Source organism: Rhizopus microsporus (assembly GCF_002708625.1).
Source record: "Rhizopus microsporus ATCC 52813 unplaced genomic scaffold scaffold_14, whole genome shotgun sequence".
NCBI lineage: Eukaryota > Fungi > Mucoromycota > Mucoromycetes > Mucorales > Rhizopodaceae > Rhizopus > Rhizopus microsporus.
Window position 1 is genome coordinate 81499 of NW_019671929.1, and position 19223 is coordinate 100721.

General features: G+C 35.8%; 10 protein-coding genes across 10 annotated transcripts; 4 read left to right on the forward strand and 6 right to left on the reverse strand.

The window, feature by feature from the left end:
- Positions 1 to 1111: 1111 nt before the first annotated feature.
- On the reverse strand, positions 1112 to 1430 carry RHIMIDRAFT_239659 (uncharacterized protein; the record flags this gene model as incomplete). Its single annotated transcript, XM_023609212.1, has 2 exons — positions 1112 to 1206; positions 1259 to 1430. 2 exons carry the CDS (start codon positions 1428 to 1430, stop codon positions 1112 to 1114), a joined length of 267 nt encoding a protein of 88 aa, XP_023463887.1.
- A 534-nt stretch (positions 1431 to 1964) lies between these two features.
- Positions 1965 to 3261, reverse strand: RHIMIDRAFT_259991 (methyltransferase-like protein 5-like protein). Its single transcript, XM_023611437.1, has 4 exons — positions 3139 to 3261; positions 2700 to 3082; positions 2520 to 2627; positions 1965 to 2473 (listed from the first exon to the last, which is right to left on the reverse strand). The coding sequence occupies exons 1-4, from the start codon at positions 3185 to 3187 to the stop codon at positions 2390 to 2392; spliced, it is 624 nt and encodes a 207-aa protein (XP_023463888.1). The 5' UTR covers positions 3188 to 3261; the 3' UTR covers positions 1965 to 2389.
- Positions 3262 to 6513: 3252 nt separating this feature from the next.
- On the forward strand, positions 6514 to 6982 carry RHIMIDRAFT_35418 (uncharacterized protein). Its single transcript, XM_023615142.1, has one exon. It carries the CDS (start codon positions 6556 to 6558, stop codon positions 6856 to 6858), a length of 303 nt encoding a protein of 100 aa, XP_023463889.1. The 5' UTR covers positions 6514 to 6555; the 3' UTR covers positions 6859 to 6982.
- Positions 6983 to 7131: 149 nt separating this feature from the next.
- RHIMIDRAFT_245309 (70 kDa heat shock protein 2) lies at positions 7132 to 9123 on the reverse strand (the record flags this gene model as incomplete). The annotated part of the gene is made up of 2 exons (XM_023610178.1): positions 7132 to 8895; positions 8947 to 9123. 2 exons carry the CDS (start codon positions 9121 to 9123, stop codon positions 7132 to 7134), a joined length of 1941 nt encoding a protein of 646 aa, XP_023463890.1.
- A 768-nt stretch (positions 9124 to 9891) lies between these two features.
- On the reverse strand, positions 9892 to 11369 carry RHIMIDRAFT_35437 (uncharacterized protein). Its single transcript, XM_023615144.1, has one exon. It carries the CDS (start codon positions 11342 to 11344, stop codon positions 10184 to 10186), a length of 1161 nt encoding a protein of 386 aa, XP_023463891.1. The 5' UTR covers positions 11345 to 11369; the 3' UTR covers positions 9892 to 10183.
- Positions 11370 to 11458: 89 nt separating this feature from the next.
- On the reverse strand, positions 11459 to 11799 carry RHIMIDRAFT_205777 (Arf GTPase activating protein; the record flags this gene model as incomplete). The annotated part of the gene is made up of 2 exons (XM_023606853.1): positions 11459 to 11640; positions 11694 to 11799. 2 exons carry the CDS (start codon positions 11797 to 11799, stop codon positions 11459 to 11461), a joined length of 288 nt encoding a protein of 95 aa, XP_023463892.1.
- Positions 11669 to 12752, reverse strand: RHIMIDRAFT_35428 (uncharacterized protein). Its single transcript, XM_023615143.1, has 5 exons — positions 12542 to 12752; positions 12340 to 12490; positions 12257 to 12291; positions 12059 to 12213; positions 11669 to 12008 (listed from the first exon to the last, which is right to left on the reverse strand). The coding sequence occupies exons 1-5, from the start codon at positions 12679 to 12681 to the stop codon at positions 11854 to 11856; spliced, it is 636 nt and encodes a 211-aa protein (XP_023463893.1). The 5' UTR covers positions 12682 to 12752; the 3' UTR covers positions 11669 to 11853.
- RHIMIDRAFT_293591 (uncharacterized protein) lies at positions 12608 to 14914 on the forward strand. The gene is made up of 9 exons (XM_023614002.1): positions 12608 to 12729; positions 12788 to 13155; positions 13209 to 13361; positions 13414 to 13662; positions 13711 to 13777; positions 13830 to 13951; positions 14006 to 14479; positions 14524 to 14650; positions 14696 to 14914. The coding sequence occupies exons 1-9, from the start codon at positions 12669 to 12671 to the stop codon at positions 14770 to 14772; spliced, it is 1698 nt and encodes a 565-aa protein (XP_023463894.1). The 5' UTR covers positions 12608 to 12668; the 3' UTR covers positions 14773 to 14914.
- Positions 14915 to 14961: 47 nt separating this feature from the next.
- Positions 14962 to 17346, forward strand: RHIMIDRAFT_35464 (uncharacterized protein). Its single transcript, XM_023615145.1, has 10 exons — positions 14962 to 15299; positions 15352 to 15479; positions 15547 to 15643; positions 15693 to 15728; positions 15780 to 16115; positions 16170 to 16533; positions 16579 to 16702; positions 16752 to 16820; positions 16869 to 17018; positions 17069 to 17346. Exons 1-10 carry the CDS (start codon positions 15020 to 15022, stop codon positions 17288 to 17290), a joined length of 1806 nt encoding a protein of 601 aa, XP_023463895.1. The 5' UTR covers positions 14962 to 15019; the 3' UTR covers positions 17291 to 17346.
- Positions 17347 to 17444: 98 nt separating this feature from the next.
- On the forward strand, positions 17445 to 18581 carry RHIMIDRAFT_245313 (uncharacterized protein; the record flags this gene model as incomplete). The annotated part of the gene is made up of 1 exon (XM_023610179.1): positions 17445 to 18581. One exon carries the CDS (start codon positions 17445 to 17447, stop codon positions 18579 to 18581), a length of 1137 nt encoding a protein of 378 aa, XP_023463896.1.
- Between the last annotated feature and the right edge of the window lie 642 nt (positions 18582 to 19223).

Sequence of the window (19223 nt, forward strand, 5' to 3'; positions counted from 1 at the left end):
CTGATTATTGTAAATGCTTTTCAAAATAATTTCCTTACGTCAGGTATTGCTCTCGCAATATCTTTAAAACTAATTTAACAAACCCATTTCCACCCGTCTTCTTCAGTAGCGTAGCCTCGATTCTAATCACTCAATCGAAAAACCAAATACAACACTTTCATTCAAGTAGTAATGGCTACAATTAGAATGTTATTGATGCAGAATTACACCGAGCCCCTTCACTGTGACTATTCTTCAGCCTACTACACTCATAAATCTCAAGTTTTTTGAGCATCTAGAATAAAAGACGCACGTTTGTTTGATACTTCCAGGATAAGAATCAATATAGCGATCAGAATTGTATGAGTCTCCTTAAGAACAATTTCCAATGCCTATGTATGTGTTTCTTTAAACGATGATTCTTGTGACCATCTTAAAATTTACATAATAAAAGAGCACAATAATAATGACATTATCAACGTTAGTCTGGCTATTTCCAGATGCGCGATTGGGTGTGTTTCCTTATCTTTTGATCGGCCATGTCCTCCGATTGCACAAGATGGCATAGTTTCTCATTATTTCGCCTACCAGCTTTGATGATTCTCCTTGAAGGCTTCTCTCGCAGTCCTACGAGTAGTAATCCCTTTTGCTCAGCCAGTGCCTTGTTTGATTTATCAGTATACCAGCGAATCTATGAAGCACTCTCTGTCTTTGTGCCCTATTTTTGGAGCTTAAAACTTTTCTATTGATTGTATTCGCTCGGTGCTACTTGCATATGGTGGACCCTGATTTAGCATTCGTGTTTATGCCTCCAAATAACCGAGGGTATTTATAAACTGGTTTCTGTTTCGATTCAAGGAAGTTGCATTGATCAATGACAAGTTCATGAAGCTCTTCCTTTTTTTTGCATACTTGTTCTTTTTTATTTATGGCACTATATGTTTTCTTTTCTTTTCAAAAACATCACTAAGCTTTAAACCCTCAAGATTATCACTTTAAAAATCTACCATACTGTTATATGATAAAAAAGACAATGTGCCCATCATGCATATGGAAGTAACGAATACATGAATGAAGGCGAGTTAGCTGTACATTTTTATTGTTGGATAATACATTGTGGTCTATTCATTCTTCACACTCTTCGGCACTCCATGTGGATCTTTTTTGGATCCATAGGCAGAGCACAGAAGAATCCAAGATTTTGCATTTCTGAAAACATTTGGGTATCTATGACGCGATTAGATCGAAACAAACTTATCAAGTCGATAAGCAGACTTACATTCTAGATTCAATTTAATACACTCACTTTGACCATTCACGTTTTGTCGACAAAGCTCTTGCTCCTTTTGATCGATTGTGTATTCACTACCTGGAGAAGCGTTTACAAAGCTGTCAAGACGAGCGAGTTCTTTAACAGAGTGATCATTTTCGGCTTCGTTGTTATTAGACATATTGCTAAAATGTATCGTGTTCAATTAAGATATCCTGTTCACTTAAAAGTATCTACTTACAATAAAAGTAGCTGGTTCTTTCAGAAAAGAGAAAAAAAGAAAGAAAAAATTCAGCTGCATCTTGTCATTACGTCAATGAATACATTTCAATTCCCGCTATGTTCCTTTATTACTACAATTTAATAGGCTGGCCTGGTGTCACTAAAGGTCGCTAGCCTTCTACAGAGTACATGGTGCTTTTTTAATTTCTTTTGGGTGAAGAGCTGTATAGGTTATAGTGAATAGTAGGGGGGCTTTTTAAACACAACCCTCTAGACCTACCCCTTCACATGTGTTGGGGGTAAAATGTAAGAATTTAAGTTAAACTATAAAATAAAAAACCAACTGTATATTTGTTAGATAGAATAGTTATAAGATATGATACCAATCATTGTTGGCTTAGTTAGAAAAGTAAATACTTGTAACTAAAGAGTGTTCTCAAAATATTTATAATGAGCTGTAATACCATTTGGTAATCCATGGTCTAAGTGACTGCTCATATTTATGTGAATATTTCTTTAATCAGTTCAGTTTCCATAATGACAAGTTCACACGCTTGCACCTTTAATTTCTCTTAAAAGACTTATATTTTCTTTTCTTTATGTATCTAAATGTTGACAATTACTATTAGCATTAGATTGGGTGTACTCAAGTCCAATGAAAAAAACAGAAATATGCACCAAACTCTCCTCCTACACGATTTGATCTTTTATCCAGAGAATACAGAAACACTTTGACGTTGTACCTGATCTACAATGCTATCAATTGAAGAGTTTTCTTTTCACAAACATATTCGATGTCAATAGGGAGAAATCTGTTAAAGCTGGTAAAACACATACTTAAATGAAACACATCCACTTTTGCTAATAATATGACATGTAATAGTCTGCAGTTTAATTGAGGGTATTTAAAAATTAAATTTATATCTTTTCAAAACGAAGAAAATCCACTGCAATTTCCACATTCTTCTTTTTGTGAAATTTATACATCATTGGTACATCAAACTATATAGAGTGAACAAAAGATCGTGCCTTTTTGTATTGCAAATACCTTCATTTCTGCTACTACTTCAAAACTCACACCCCACTCTTGAGCCTTTTTCATTATATGTTCTCTTGTAGATGTCTTGTGTAAGGAATAAACTGATGTGGTAGCCGTCTTGAAAATAGATTAAGCCATCAAGGATGCTTACCCTTTCTTCATATTCACGTCATCCACTTATGCACTTACATCAATTGCTTTTTTCAACATGAGCATGTCTATGCCTTTATTATTTTTTGTGCCAAAAGGAGGATTCATGATGATAGTATCTAATTTGCCTTGAAATCTTTCTAAATTTGCTTGTATCAAATCTGTATTGACAAAATCAACTGCAACGTCAAACTGTTCACAGTTTTCCCGAGCTATCCTGATTGCATCGGAATCAATGTCAAACCCAACGCTATATCCTGCGCCCAATATATTGGCAGCGATACTCAGTATACCGCAACCACTTCCAAAATCGCCTACCGCTTTATCCTCTATATCACTGTAGACAGTATCTGCCGTATAAAGCATACGTGCTGCCAAGTGAGGTGTGGTTGGATACTGCTCATATTGAATTTTAGGCTCGTCTTGTAAGCTATGAGTATATACGTAAAGAAATAAAATTAAGTCTTATTTCACATACCAAATACTTCACAATCTTGAAGAATGCTTTCTAATTCCTTCAACTTCATTAGAAAAAGAAATGCTCAAAGAAAAGAAAACTAAAGCCACAGAATTTAAATTGTTTTTTAAACTCAGTATCGACAGGTGAGCGCCACTCTCTCCATAGAAACGGTTGTTAAAAATGTACTATGGAACAACACCCGAAGGTCCGATAGCGATGTAATTTGACATGTATATCGCGTTGGCCATGTGTGTTACACAATTTGGCGTATCTAAGCAATAATGAAGTAAAATAAAAAAATCTCTATGATAGCAGTAAATCTAACAATGCGGTAACCATGCAGTATCGTCTATTCTAGAAACATTGTTTATAGGAGGTCAATTTCTGAAGGGTTGTGATACCCTCTCCTTTTTTACTTTTTGACGTTGTCATACACACATGGGTCCTTTATAATTGAGTGTGGAACTTACTTGTTATGGGCGCTTATTTGACAGCATCAGTAAATCGATTACTTACATGACGAATACATGGTTGTACAATGACTTTATATTGAATCATATAAGCTATAATTTTATTGAATGAATTATGAAAAGGGTATATAAACATGAATTAAAAGGTAAAATAGGCAAAACGAACGACTATGTATAATGTATATAGCAAATTTTTTCTTGTTGTTGTGTATGTATGAATAATATCAGCACCATGCTCCATAGAAAGGAATTGAACGAGTGGTTGTAAAGGAAAGGACTCGGGAGAACAAAAAAGCAACAATGACATGTATGTATATACATATATATATATATATATATATGCGTGTGTATGTATAGGTTGATTATATAGTTGAATTTTTTTTTTGAATATTATAAAGAGTGAAGGGTTAATGTCAACGTTTGACTGGAGGAGGATAAGGTCGAGGAAGAGCAGGTTTAACTGGTCTGTCTGGTGGCATTTTGTTTAACTTTATAAAAGTGAAGAGAAGGAGAAAAGGGTGGAAAATGCTTCTTTTATAGGAAAAACAAAAAAAGGTTTACAGTAGCACAAACTTGAAAGGGGAGCATTAGTTTCCTTGACGATAACGTGTATCACAAAACATCAAACCTTTTTTTTCACTTATTCTTTCCGTTAATACTTGTCAAAAGGATCGGCAAAACTAAGCATATAAGAGGATAACTTTAATAGCCTAAATGAGTAAATACCCCCTTTTTTTTCTGACGTGTCAAGGGATGGATTTGTTTATCATTTTAGATTTTTATTTAATTAGACTATATTTGTTTTTGTTGTTGTTTTGTGTTGTTGTTAATAATAACAAGATTTTTTACGTCTTATACAAACATCTAACGAATGATTACTTGAGAATCAATGTGCATTAAACCGATCAAGATATTATATACGTATGCAGGACCACATATGCATACTATGATATGTAACTTTAAAGAGATTAAAATTGAAAGCTGTCAAATCAAGGTGATACGCATTCAACGTCATACAGCCGAAAAAGACTAGCCCTTTGGATTTATTGTTGGAATACCTATGGTTATAAAGCTGGGTTCTACAGTTTACGGAAAGAAAGTTGATCGGAATCACGCCAATCTTGGATGTCAAAGTATGTTAACCAAACGAAAATAGTATAATTAAATTGATTGATGTTCTCTTTTTAAAAAAGGAAATCTCTTTATTGCACAGCGTTACACGGTTAGAATACATCGTTCCGAGAGTTCCGGGATCGTAGCAAAGCAAATAAAAGGACGTCTCTATGGAGACCAAAAGGATATGCAAGCTTAATTTTAGGGCTATACCATTTCAATAAAATAGAGAAAAAAAAGAAAAAGAAAAGTTTCCTTGTAATTTCTAACGTATACATGTATGTATATGCGCGTACTTATATACGAATTACTGTTTATAAACAGAAACATCAAGGGCTTTTCCCACACCAGGCATGCGAATATATCTTTAATTGAGAAATGCTTTTGTTTATGTACCCAAACGCCACATTTGATTAAGGTAACATCATGAAGCGTGCCGTTTCATCTTTATATAAACTAAATATCGGATGTAGCAGGTTAACAGAGTTTTATATTCGCAAATATACTTGAAACATGCCATTATGTAAAATTGCTATACTGCCCAAGCAAAAATTTGTTCTTTTTTTTTTTTGCAACCAGTTTGCCGCCATTCTAAGCAAACCTTGATACATGTTATTAAACAAACTGCACATCTACACGGCTTTGATTTGGCTTTTCATATAAACAATTAAGCATATTATATATATTCCAATTAAGAAGTTTGATGGCAGTAGCTGCCAAGCACATTTAAGGTAAGAGGTGAGGTACCTTCCTCTGTATCATCTTGTTATCCCTCGTCTTTTACGCCTTATTATAAATTAAAGCTGAGCCCTTACTCGTTTTTCAGAAATTGGTCCGTTTAAAACATGATTTTGATTAATACAAATTATATATGCATTGCATACATATCTTAATTGTACTACCCAAAGCGACGTTACTCCTATACCTTTTATGGATAACATACAGCATATACAAAACTTCCTAAACTATTCACTGTTAAATGTTTGAGTGATTGGTATTAAGAATACAAATGAAAAGAGAAGACAAAGTGGATGATTATTATGAGTTATCTTGTATAAATTCTATAATGTAGGCACTATAAAGAGGTCTGTACCCATAAACAGCATAGTTAGTTTTATTAATGTTTATTAAGATAGAGGTTGCATCAACTGTTGTGTTGCTCTTAACATAGGGGGATGCATTACACATGGACATGGATCTTTTTGATCCTCTGGTTACATAGAAAACAAATGCATGAAAAATATTGGATGACTTGGTGTTTTATGCTGGTGTGCAAAAAGAGAGTGAAAAAAAACACAAAAGAAAGGGTTTAGTATTGAATGTCTTTCATCATAATGTCTTGCGTAAGTTTGATATTTTTACAAGATTCAATTGACGCTTTTACATGACAACAGAAGTGCCTACTTATTTTTGAATAACTCAAAAAGCAAAAATGTAATCTTTGAAATTTTATAAACTCTAATGTGATATTCTATTAATGATGACATGATACTTTTTCTTACTTAAAACCCATAACAAGACTGAGTTGCTGTTAAAAAAAGAATCAATATAAAAGAACGAGTATAATTTCATACACGCTCATATGTTATTCGAATCAGAAGGATGCACTCGGAATCATTTAGTAAGCAGAACTAGTAATTGTATCCTTTTGTCTGTGAAAATCTTCAAAACTGTCGCCACAGTTCTTTTTAGGAAACAACAGGCCAATGAGCATTTCGTTATACATTTACACACGTGTTAAGACTAAAGTGAGGCTTTATTTGTGCAAGCATAAAGCAAGGCTTTTTTTTTTTTTCGAAGAAACAAAGTGTATTTTTCCTTCCTTTCTCTATTTATTTATTATTTATTCAGTATGACGGTTAGCGACTTGATGCAGCCAATAGATCAACAGCATTGCATTATATCTAACACATTACAATCAAATTCATCTTGGTTTCCAAACATAAAACATCCAGGCCAAAACATTAAAGACGATATCGTGTATTCTTCTGAAGAAGATAACGACAGTGAAGAAGAGTATAATCAAGCTATTTGTGCATGTGGAAAAAAGTTATCAGCTGGCTGGAACTGTAGTCACTGCAGAAGTAGCTGTTCAACTTGTCATAGAGCTTTGGCACCAGAAGAAGAGTGTAGTAGGTGCGCTAATTACCATTAATTCATTCATCACCCCCCATGTTTCCGCCTCTTTTGCATCCACGTAAATTATGCCAAGAAAAAATTCAGCTCAAGTAGTTTTCATATCAACACTGCATGATGGAATCCTTTTATGGAAAAGACATTATGTAGCACAATAAAGTGAATTTATTAGCTCTTTTTTTGTTGTATACAAATGGTTATTTTTTAATGATGTATGTATAAACTATATACTAAAGGATGGGAGATGCAAAGAATTAAATGAGTGTATATATGTGTGTGTGTTTTAGCCAATTTAGTCAACTTCTTCAACAGTAGGTCCACTGTCACCGCCTGCACCAGCTGCACCAGCACCAGGGAATCCACCAGGAGCGCCCCCAGGCATACCTGCACCACCAGCGCCTTGATACATCTTCATCATGATGGGGTTAGCAACGTCTTCTAATTCCTTCTGGTGAGATTCATATTCTTCCTTTGAGGCTTCTTGTGAGTTCTCCAACCATTCAATTGTCTCATTCACCGCTTTTTCAAGCTTTTCTTTATCAGCAGCATCAAGTTTGGAAGCAACCTTCTCTTCCTGAAGTGTGTTACGAAGGTTGTATGCATAAGATTCGAGACCGTTTCGAGCTTGGATACGAGCAGCTGCGGCTTCATCTTCAGCCTTGTACTTCTCAGCTTCATTAACCATACGTTCAATTTCTTCCTTGGAAAGACGACCCTTATCGTTGGTAATTGTGATCTTGTTAGATTTACCAGTAGTCTTGTCAAGAGCAGAAACATTTAAAATACCATTTGCATCAACATCAAAGGTAACTTCAATCTGAGGTACACCACGAGGAGCAGGTGGAATACCCGTGAGCTCAAATTTGCCAAGAAGGTTATTATCCTTTGTACGAGCACGTTCACCTTCATACACCTGAATGAGCACACCAGGCTGGTTATCAGCATAGGTAGAGAAGATCTCAGATTTCTTTGTAGGCACAGTTGTGTTACGCTTGATCAAGGGTGTCATCACACCACCAGCGGTTTCGATGCCAAGTGAAAGAGGAGCGACATCCAAAAGCAAGAGAGAGTCAGTCTTTTCAGACGTATCACCGGTCAAGATGGCAGCCTGGACAGCAGCACCATAAGCGACAGCTTCATCAGGGTTAATAGATTTGTTAGGTTCCTTGCCATTGAAGAAGTCAGAGACCATCTTTTGAATCTTGGGGATACGAGTAGATCCACCAACAAGGACGATATCGTGAACTTGTGATTTGTCAATTTTGGCATCACGAAGGACCTTCTCGACAGGCTCCATAGTGCTACGGAACAGGTCTTGGTTCAATTCTTCGAAACGAGCACGAGTCAAGGAAGTGTAAAAGTCAATACCCTCAAAGAGAGAGTCGATTTCAATGGAAGTTTGCGCGGCAGAGGACAAAGTACGCTTGGCACGTTCACAAGCAGTACGAAGACGACGAACAGCACGAGCGTTACCAGAGATGTCCTTCTTGAACTTGCGCTTGAATTCTTGAATAAAGTGATCAACAAGACGGTTGTCAAAATCTTCACCACCCAAGTGTGTGTCACCAGCCGTAGCCTTGACTTCAAAGATACCTTCCTCAATGGTCAAGAGAGAGACATCAAAAGTACCACCACCCAAGTCAAAGATCAAGACGTTGGCCTCGCCTTTGGTCTTCTTGTCCAAACCGTAGGCAATAGCAGCGGCAGTAGGCTCGTTAATGATACGAAGAACGTTTAAGCCAGCGATGGTACCAGCATCCTTTGTAGCTTGACGTTGTGAATCGTTAAAGTAAGCAGGGACAGTGATTACTGCAGATGAAACAGTAGTGCCAAGATAAGATTCTGAAGTTTCTTTCATTTTAGTAAGAACCATGGATGAGATTTCTTCGGGAGTGAATGTCTTGGTTTCTCCTTTGTGTTCAACTTGAATGTTAGGCTTGCCATCTTTGTCAACAATCTTGAATGGCCAATGCTTCATATCAGCTTGAATTTCGGGGTCATTAAAGCGGCGACCGATCATACGCTTAGCATCGAAAACGGTGTTGTGTGGATTCATCTAGAGAAGAGTAAGTACAGGTAGTTGTATACACATATAAAGTATACTTACAGCAACTTGGTTCTTTGCCGCGTCACCAATTAAACGTTCAGTATCAGTGAAAGCGACATAAGAAGGAGTCGTACGGTTTCCTTGGTCGTTTGCAATGATTTCTACACGATCATTTTGCCATACACCAACGCAAGAGTAAGTAGTACCCAAGTCAATACCAACAGCTTTAGTAGTCATTTTCACTTATTTTTTAAACTTGTAAATAAATGAGAGAAAAGAAAGAGATGTGAAAAACAAATCTTTTTATATACGAAATGCGTGAAACAATGCTTATGCAAAACCATTATTTTTAGGTGAACTTATTTTTCTTCTAGGAGATTCGTTCATTTTTCATTGGATAAAATTCATTATCCGACAACATGTCACTCTAGAATATTCGGGAGTAGCGTTCTCCCTATGATACTCTTTATGTCTTTTCTCGCAAATTCTCGTCTTTACTACAATCAAATCGAATCGGATAGAAATCATTATGAGTTTGATTTGTCCAATTGATTACCAAAAATGGATACATATCGATTTGATAAAAAAAAAATCTTCCCTTGACGGATGACGTATATGTACTTACACAAGCAGAGTTAATTGTCCAGCGAAAATCTAAAAGTTTCGGGAAATATAAAGTGTTTATTGTCTTTAGAAGACTGGGTGATCCATTCTTATTTTCAGCATGCTTCCTTAAAAAGAAAGAGATGAAAATTCCAGAACAATGATTTAATCTTATCAGCTGAGAACAGTACCAAGCTATTTTTATTGACCGTTTTACTTATAGAGATGTCCAATGGGTAGCACCAAAAGGAAAGGTACGCATTTTTATACTATCTCCATAAACAGCAGTGCGCCTTACGAGTGTATCTATGGCTAATGGAACGCATTCTGACTCATTAGATAGTAAAACACACCAGATAGTGATTTATTCATGCTAACTTCTTATTCAAAGATCATACACTCTATCAACTTACCATTGTGTCTCCTAGAAGCTTTTATTTTTTAGTTGTTGAGGTTATTTAGACAGAATATCTCTCATGAACATATCGAATTTTTATAAATCATGTTTGGTCATTGAGTGATTGGATTGAAAGTAAGCAAACACAGCAACAGCATCTAGGCCGTCTATTCATTACTGTTGTCAAGATAAAAAGACATGTTGAAGATTGGCTGTTTCCTTAGAGACTAATTGACACACAGATGATTAAAACAAGTGCTTTATATAAGCATTTGATATCCTTCATATTTATTTCATCTAAAAGGAGGGGTTTGTTGACCAAGGGTTTGTAACCATGTTGTTATTGTTGAATGGCTGATTCATAAAAGGTAAAAGGCTGTTTCCTGGTTGATTGGATGTAGCAGTAGCGATAGGAGTAGTATGGGTTGTATTCATTTGAGAAAATGGATTACTGGTAGTAGGTGCCTGAAATGGTGTATTAGGAGCAGATGAAAACTGTTGGGGTTGTCCATGATTGTTGGTAGTATTAAATAGTGGTGTTGAATTGTATCCTTTGAATAGTGTGAATACTACACCCTCATAGCTTGGTCCAGTTGACTTACCTGCATTCAAGTTTCCAATGACATTATTAGGAAGGGGATTGGCAAAGTTATTTGGTGCTAGATTGAAAGGATCATTTGCATTAACAGATACTTGTGTAGTAGGATTTGGTTGTTGCATAAAAGGCGATGCTGTTTGTTGCTGTTGTTGTACAGGAAAAAGTGCTCTATTATTTTGTTGCAAAGAAAAAGATGTCTGTTGAGTAGCAAACATATTACCTGTGTTAGGTTGAGGAGGAAAGCCTACACTATTTGCTTGTTGTTGTTGTGAGATAAACATGGATGGTTGCTGCTGCTGCTGTGGCATGAATACTGATGATATATTTGATGTAAACGGATTGGCTTGAGTATTGTTCGTTAATACTGCACTTTGCATAGGCAAGGTGTTACCTAAAGGTTGAACATGACTCGCATACAGAGGATTGCTTGTTGGTAAAGAAGCGGGTGACATGTTATTTGTAGAGAACAAATTGCTCGCAGACATTACATTATTTGCTCTTGTTTCTGTCAAGATGGTTGCCGCAATATCAACGTTTCCGCCTGCTCTACGAAGTGCATCCGCATTCATGACTCGATCAGTAAACCCTAGTTTAACAAGTTGGTCAACCTTTTGATCATCTGTCAACATAAACTGGTTGGGTAAAACTGGCTGTTGTTGCTGCTGCTGTTGTTGCTGTAGTAATGGCTTTTGTATTTGTATATCATCTTTTGGTTGCATATGAACAGGAACAGAAGAAGATCTCTTGGGTGGTGTTTGGATAATTGGTAGAGCTGTCTTCTTTGGTATCATAAATAGGCGCTTTTCCCATTTTGCTCGGATATATTTTTCGATTGCACTATTTATCTTTATTAGAACCATATTATTATCCTTTGCTTTACTTTACTGATCATCGTCTGCTCCAATGGGTAATGGGTGGTTATTTGGGTTTATTTTGCTGTTAACTACACTATTTCCTCCTGAATTACGCATCATCTAAATAGCACAGTTAATAAGAGCATAGTTTCCTTTTGTGTCTCTTACGTCTATTTGTTCGACAGTCCATTGATCCATGGTAATAGACTTTATCTTGGATATATGAGTACCCATTTTACGATGTATACCAGCACAACGAATACAAAGAAAGACACCAAGTGAGTAAGATGCCCAACGAGGATCTACAGGAGAATCTTTAGGCAAATGTCACTTGATGTTTATAAACTTTTTTTACTCTTTGTTCCACAATCTGCACAAAGATCATTGCCTGGCATCTTGACAAGTTCGTTCAGTATACGCTCATGTCTTTCCTGTGTTGTTTTTGATTGTCTTTCAGTCATTTGATGGAAAAAGGGAAAGGAGGGAGTTGCACAAGGAATATAGGAAAATTTATTTTAAAAGGGAGCTTTATCATTGATACAAGTTTTAAACACTTCCCTTACTACTCTTTCTGCTATTTCCGTACCACAATGCAACTCTGTCGATCTCACAGCGTCATCTTTGATGCATTGATCTCTTTGTTTCTCAGATGTTATATTTGAACATTGGCCTATGTTCTTGTTTATTATATATGCATACTGTCTTTATCATACGAATTACCTATAGCACTTGCCCTTATTTCACCACATGCAATAAGATGACAAATACTCTTAAATGTCCCTTTCCTTAAAGAGTCAAAAGCATGTGTCAACTCATGAACCACTGTGTCCTCTAAATCCTTTCTAGTACGAATATGATCACAACAAATAACAACCCTTTTAAAGAAGTGAGTACAATATATATCATAGAATGTGGTACCTTTTATAGGTTGAATCATAATATCCCATATGTTGCTATTATTATTATCAGTATTATTGTCAACCTATTCTATTGTTTTATACTTCTTGTATTGTTCCTGCACAAGGTCTACAAGTGATTCCTCGCCTTAGAGCATCTTTATTTAAGTGTTGAATGCCTACAAGTAAAGTTGCTACTTTCTTTGAATGTTTTAAAATGAGACCAAGTTCAGTTATACATTTCTCTTCAGAATAACTTTTCAAGTATATTAATAATCGTGTATATGTATATATTTTGATATTTTACCTTGGTAATGGTGGTGTTTGGTATAATCTCATTTGAAAAGGGGGGAAGAGTCGGGTAATCAATTCTCTCTCTCTTTCTTTCTTTCTTTCAAAACTTTTTTTTTTAGCACGCGTCTGATTATTGAACAATGCAACAGCCATTGAGAATCTCTACTCCTGAAGAACATCAAAAGGCTTTATCACAGACTGGTATATTTTTTCTTTTATACGTGTTAATTCTTTGTTAATCTAAAATCACTTTTATTAGATGCCATACTCGAACAAAATATATACAACGATGGCATCCTTGAATATATAAATCATGGTGGATCTCCTTTAGAAGCTGTTAATTTATTATCAGAATCTTACCTTGGTATTCCTTCCATGTGTAATGTAACAGCTGCTTCAGTAGACAGCGTTGGTTTGGATAGTGGCAGTATTCTTAGAAGAGCTATCCGACAACAGTTGAAAGAACGCTTTGATCCTAAACGCTGTGATGACTTTTTTATGCGCGATGAGAGTCATATCACGTTTGCCTGGTTAGACGTGCTCATTCAAGACTCACACTGGAGACAGACAATGTATGAGCTCTTGGAAAAGTACCCAAGCTGCGCTTTCTTGAATTTTGCTATTCTAGTAAGTTGTGATGCATATGTACCCTATAGACAATTGACACACATAATCTTTAGAGAATGTCAGAGACTGGATATAAACAGGAAGTTGCTAGATTAAGAACAGCGTCGACTTTTGTTAAAGTGTATGATTTGATCTTTGAAGATATTTTAAAGGAAATGATGACAAAGGATGATGTAGACATTGAGGGTATTGACCATGATTTAAAGGTAAAAAAGAGAGAAAACAGAAAGGGTATATATGTACTAATTGATCAAGTAGAAAGTATGCTGTGGAAGACAAGAAACCTACATCTACACCCAACTACTAATAAAGAGATTACAAGATGAATTCGGTAAATTTTCATTTACACGGTTAAAGAGAGATTTGGAGTTAGTATCCATAAGGAATGGTAATAGAACCTTTGTTGAACTGTTGAGTGCACAACTCTCGAATGCACCTTTGGAAATATCAAGGACAATCGCTACGATCTTGAATAGTTCTCATATGACACCAGCTGATCTAATAACAGTAGGTATTCAAACAAGGATCATGGTATATGGTTTTAATCTTTGTTAGTTAAAAAGACCTTATCTTTCATCAAATCCACCATCTGTTCATTACTTGTGCAATTACGATCTAATGAGTAAAAAGAGAGTATATTTCTATTCAATGTGAAACTTACTGTCATTTGATAGTTAAACTACTCAATGCGTTATATGTTCCACAGCATGGATCAGTCATTAGAGCAGATATGGTAGATGATGTAACCTTTTTACTTGCTTGTGCATCAACTATGAATGATGAACAGTTGTTACAGGTAACCAAAAAAAAAGGAGATGCTCGTCGTATAGTTTTAACATCATATCCATAGGCACAGCAACAAGAGATCACAGAGGTTCAATTTGTACTTAGAGAGCTCTATACAGCATTAGCGCCCAAGACAAGTGTAGGTAGCATCACAGGAGTAACAAAGTATATCGTGAATGCCTTAAAATATCCAATAAGCTCCATGGGACTCTTACTTTGGATTGAATACATGACGCTGGAAACTAGTTACTTTGAAAATTATTTTCGTACTACGGAAACACCTATTCTCCATATTGTTCTGGACGAGATAGCCAATAGACACAAATTACAGCAACCTATGGTATTTGATGTTATTAAGAAATGTATAAAGCACAAGTATAATCATTTTGCTCCTGAAATTCAAATGGCTCTGCAAAGGACTTGGGTAGACAGAATGCTTTATCTTGTACAGTTAAATTATACAACTCCTGTATTGAAATACTTTGAAAAAGAGGGGAAAGAATTGGATAACAGTATTATTATTCATTTCGTAAAGAAAGTAAGTAAATTATAAGTTTATGTGCGTCATCTAATACATTCTAGTTGTTAAAATTGACTCAAGGGCCTTACAGCATAGCATTTACTGAGCATTTAATAAACATTATTGGCCTTCTTGGCGAAAACTTGGCGTTGATTAAGGACATTCAAAAATCTCTGAATGATTTCTTTGGTAGGTCGACTTTTTACTATCAATATCCTTACTAACTCTCAGTAGAACAAGTCATCAATGGCCCTTATCCAATAGACGAAAGCTTACAACAAAGCATTAGAGCAATCCGTAAACATTTTTAATCACTTCCCCCTTTTTTCTTTTATACAAAAGACATTCCAAATTGTTTATATTCATATCAATCACATATAAATAAAGGATATGAAGGATAACTGCTTTATGCAATCAAGAAAAAAATACCAATCCTGTTTAGCAGACAAAGAGACATAAAGGATAGCAGCCAATCATTTTTTCTTTTTACAATCCAATCAAAAATCTCAGGCTGTAAGCAATTTGGTTGCTGTCCTTTTCCCTTTTACTATTTTCATAATGCTTCATGAGGATGACGATCCTCTATCAACTTCTTTATTTGATACTACTTCTACTGCTGCTAGTACATTTCTAGGAAACTCAATGAACACTTCCATGTTTGTTTCTCAGTATGAAGAGGATCCTTGGGGAAGTAGCTATACAAATACACCAGACATGAGCAGATCTTTTACTACTCCAAATTTCGCAACTTCGCCACCTGTTCATACAACTGCTGATGCTGCAGACTCTTCACCTTTATCTCGAAAAAGAATTGAATACAACGCTACCAACGTTTTAAGTAAATAAAAACAAACAAAGAAAAGAATGGCCTTTACAAACTTTTTTATTAGGTGGGGCTCGCTTACCTGAAATATATGATTCTTTATTTTCACAACATCAACGCTCTGGTAGAGTATCTTATACAACACTAAGCAGTATCTTGACCAAAGGAAGAATATCTGCTAATCAAATCGAAAAAGTAAGTCAATCTTCCTTTCCTCTTCTTTATCCTCTTTTTAAATGTATTTTTTTTAAAAAAAACTTAGATTATGCAAATTGTTGCACCGAATGGCGCGTCTCATGTAACTCAGCCCGAGTTCAATACAGCTCTTGCTTTACTGGCTTGTGCTCAGCATAAACTTGGTAAAGGGAATGTGTTTATGAAAATTACTCTCTTATTCATTCCATATAGACATTAGCTTGGATAGTTTGCATAAAAATAAAAACTGTAAGCAAAAAGATACGTTGTATAGATTGAATGCTATTGACCAACGTATAGATTTACCTGAATTGAGTATCATTCTGCAACAAGAACCATCAAAGCCTGTGAATAATACTTATCCTGGCATGAAAAAGGAAATTGTTCAACAAAAGCATGATAAACCATTATTAGACACGAAGCATTGGTTTGAAAATATTGAAGAAATCACTGTGACAGTGGCACCAGAAAGGGAAGGGTTCATATTCAAACATGTAAACTACATTGTCACAAACGAAAAAAGATCATCTATTGTTCTTAGAAGATATAGCGATTTTTGGTGGTTATGGGAAGTATTGTTAAAGCGGTATCCTTTTAGAGCCTTACCCAATCTACCTCCAAAGAAGCTAGGTGGAAGTAAGTCTAGTAGTGGTGTTTTATTCTAATCATAACGTCATTTTATATATATAGGAGATGCAGCATTTCTAGAGAAACGACGAAAGGGTCTGTCAAGATTTATTAATGCTGTGATTCGTCATCCTGTGTTACGTCAGGACGATATTCTATCTAAATTTCTAACAGAGCCGTCTGAATTAGCCGCCTGGCGTAAACAAAATCCTCCAAATGTAGATGAAGAGTTCAAAAGGAAGCCTCCATCTATTGATCAAATAAATGCACTGATACCTGACAACTTGGATGAACAATTACAAAAAACTAAAAAACGCGTATCTGCAGCCATCCATCACTATATCAATCTTTGCCTCATCATGGAGCGAATGATCCGTCGAATGCATGGTCAAGCCGCTGATTATTCAAGATACTCAATTGCTTTAAAGTAATAGACATAAACAATCAATGGTTGACACTAACTCTCTTAAAGTTCACTAGCCGAAGCAGAGCTAAGATATCATGCGGGTGAATGCAGAAACTGTCAACAGGTAGTGAGAGGGTATGAAATGGTTGCAAAGCATATGCAGAGCGAAAGTAGTATACTAGAGAGTCAAGTAAGAAAAATATGCAGATAAAAGCAGTTGATCTTATTATTATTATTAGACTGGGAATGCTACAGACGGAGTATTAGAAAATTTGAAAAGGTTCAGAGATTTATTGGTGTCATATAGAGTAAATGCAAGTAAGATGTTACTTATATTTACTAACTAAAATGTATAGGATTTGGAGGAAAGAAGAAGTAGACTCTCTGTAAACCAGACAGACGCCATCACGAAGCGTCTCTCAGCAAACCGTGCTAAATTACATCAAAATAGTGGTGTTCCTGGCCTAGAAGCAGAAGTAGAGAGATTAAAGGAATCGATAGAGGCAGTAAGTTCTATTTCAGTCAAATCTTTATATTCTCATCATTTTGAGCTTAGGATGAGAATGAATTAGTTATGCAACAGCATAGGCTCATATATATTCGATATTGCATGTGGTCTGAAATGATTTATATTCATAAACAGCAAGCATTTATATCCACTTTATATCAAGATTATGTTAAGAACGCTATTCATTTTTCAAACTTGCGTTCAAACAACTGGCAAGAATTGGAAGAACCTACGTTCGAAATGCCCACAGATGTTCATTTATTCGAATAATAAAACATGCTGTATATTTTTAAAATTTCCGAGGGGATAAAAACGATCGAGTACAGGTCATATTCTAACTTTTCTTTTTTCTTTTTATTTTGGCTTTTTGCCCTAGTTTTTACTTCGCAAAAAGAGAGAAAAAGAAAGAAAGAGGGATAGGAGTATGTCTTGGAGAAGTGTCGATCATTTACAGCATAATCCTATCATTATTATAGATCCTATATTTGATGGAACAAAGGATGTAGGAACAAAGCCATTGTCTTCACCTATACTTGCTATACCACCAGCCACTTATGATAGTCCTTTACTTTCAACGCCTTCATTTTCATCATCTGTATCTACCTTGAGCAGTTGTCAGTCTGCTCAAACTGATTTTTTTGATGCGACTCTAGTGCAGAAACAAGCTCTTCAAATCGAGGAACTTCAAAAAGATCTTACTGTGTTGAATGAAAAATATATTTGGCAAATAGAAAAGCTGCAGAGTGCAGAGCAGCAAACAGCAGAAATAGAACATGAACTCGAAGACCTTTCACAACATCTCTTTGAGCAGGCAAACGCAATGGTAGCCAAAGAAAGAAAAGCACACCACGCTACAGAACAGAAGCTGCTTCAAACACAAAAATTATTAGAATCGGCTCAAGAAGAATTGGAAAATCAGAGAGGACAATTAAAGGAACTGAAAGAAAAGATAAAAGTAACTCAAGGAACAAAACAAACAGATAGCTTTCAGCATAATAAACGCATCGAATTTCTCGATCGGAAATGGCAAAGGTTATTCATGGAGTTTATAGAGGCAACACCTCGAACTCCAATCGACCTTTTACATCGACTTCCATTTTTGAAATCATGCACGGCGATGGACACACAGCCCTGTCTGCGTTCTTGTTCGAGGCTGCCTAAATACATTATAAAAAGATTACTTGATTCGGCTATTTATCAACCATGTCTTATAGAAACCACGACTTCATTTCAAAAGCAACATCAGCAACTAGCAGGGCGCTCATCATTTGCATCCATATTTCGTCCTGGATCAGCTTCACAGTGTTATGGATGTGGATCAAAAATTGATAAAGAAAGCGAGTTATATCGGTTCAAACTAAAGGAAATGGATACAGAATGGCAATATATTGATTTAGCTTGTCGGAATAGATTGGTTGCTGTATGCAATTTCTATGCATTTATAAGACATATCTGTTTGGGTTTACGAGCGGCAAAATCAATTGACAGTTTATTTGAAGAATGCTTTCAACTAAGGCTATCCATGTTTTATGCAAGAGCAGGGGTGAATATAAATAGCTGATTTGAAAGACTCTGTTGTGTTATAACTAGAAGACTAGTGAATAAAAAATAATGTACTATTCATTTTGCTTACCGAGGCGTTAAGGAATGCACTGCCGTTATAGATAGCGCATTAAATCCACGGTATAATTAGTTTTTTGGAGCCTTGTCGCTGGTAACAGCGTTCGAAGGACCAGGAGTAGATATATCTTTTGTAGAAACTTTCAAAGTAGTACGGGTATTCTTGACTATTACAACGCTCACTTATAAAAAAAAAGAATTAATAGATGCTATCTTTACCTTTTCTAGCAATGGTGTTTCTTGAAAGTCATCATCACTTGCTTCAATAGATGTACTCCTGAAAAAACTTGTTTGTGTTTATGCAAACAAAGAAGGGAACCCGCAATCAGCGTCTAATGAACCCTTAATAAGCATCATGCCAATTTTATATCTTGAACTCAAAGAGGCTCCTACAGCCTTAGAGGGCCAAATGGGCCTTGAATGGGGACACTTCTTGATCTCGTCTTGGATATCTTCAATCTACAAGGTCGTATGATCGGAAACTTTGTATTTATTTACGTACTTGATTATACCACTGTACACGTCACCACAAACCTATCCTGATTCTGATGAATCCAGTTCAAGTTTGTTCTAGTCACAGGTG

Coding starts and splice junctions, on each gene's coding strand:
- RHIMIDRAFT_293591 (XM_023614002.1), top strand. CDS start 12,669: ATGCAACAGCCATTGAGAATCTCTACTCCTGAAGAACATCAAAAGGCT. Junction 13,156..13,208: donor TCTTGAATTTTGCTATTCTA/GTAAGTTGTGAT, acceptor CATAATCTTTAG/AGAATGTCAGAGACTGGATA. Junction 13,952..14,005: donor ATGATGAACAGTTGTTACAG/GTAACCAAAAAA, acceptor TCATATCCATAG/GCACAGCAACAAGAGATCAC.
- RHIMIDRAFT_35464 (XM_023615145.1), top strand. CDS start 15,020: ATGCTTCATGAGGATGACGATCCTCTATCAACTTCTTTATTTGATACT. Junction 16,116..16,169: donor TCCAAAGAAGCTAGGTGGAA/GTAAGTCTAGTA, acceptor TTATATATATAG/GAGATGCAGCATTTCTAGAG. Junction 16,821..16,868: donor ATTTATTGGTGTCATATAGA/GTAAATGCAAGT, acceptor TAAAATGTATAG/GATTTGGAGGAAAGAAGAAG.
- RHIMIDRAFT_259991 (XM_023611437.1), bottom strand. CDS start 3,187: ATGAAGTTGAAGGAATTAGAAAGCATTCTTCAAGATTGTGAAGTATTT. Junction 2,628..2,699: donor TGTTGAAAAAAGCAATTGAT/GTAAGTGCATAA, acceptor TCTATTTTCAAG/ACGGCTACCACATCAGTTTA. Junction 2,474..2,519: donor AAGTAGTAGCAGAAATGAAG/GTATTTGCAATA, acceptor CACTCTATATAG/TTTGATGTACCAATGATGTA.
- RHIMIDRAFT_35418 (XM_023615142.1), top strand. CDS start 6,556: ATGACGGTTAGCGACTTGATGCAGCCAATAGATCAACAGCATTGCATT.
- RHIMIDRAFT_35437 (XM_023615144.1), bottom strand. CDS start 11,344: ATGGTTCTAATAAAGATAAATAGTGCAATCGAAAAATATATCCGAGCA.
- RHIMIDRAFT_35428 (XM_023615143.1), bottom strand. CDS start 12,681: ATGGCTGTTGCATTGTTCAATAATCAGACGCGTGCTAAAAAAAAAAGT. Junction 12,491..12,541: donor CAAACACCACCATTACCAAG/GTAAAATATCAA, acceptor ATACTTGAAAAG/TTATTCTGAAGAGAAATGTA. Junction 12,214..12,256: donor TATGATTCAACCTATAAAAG/GTACCACATTCT, acceptor CTTCTTTAAAAG/GGTTGTTATTTGTTGTGATC.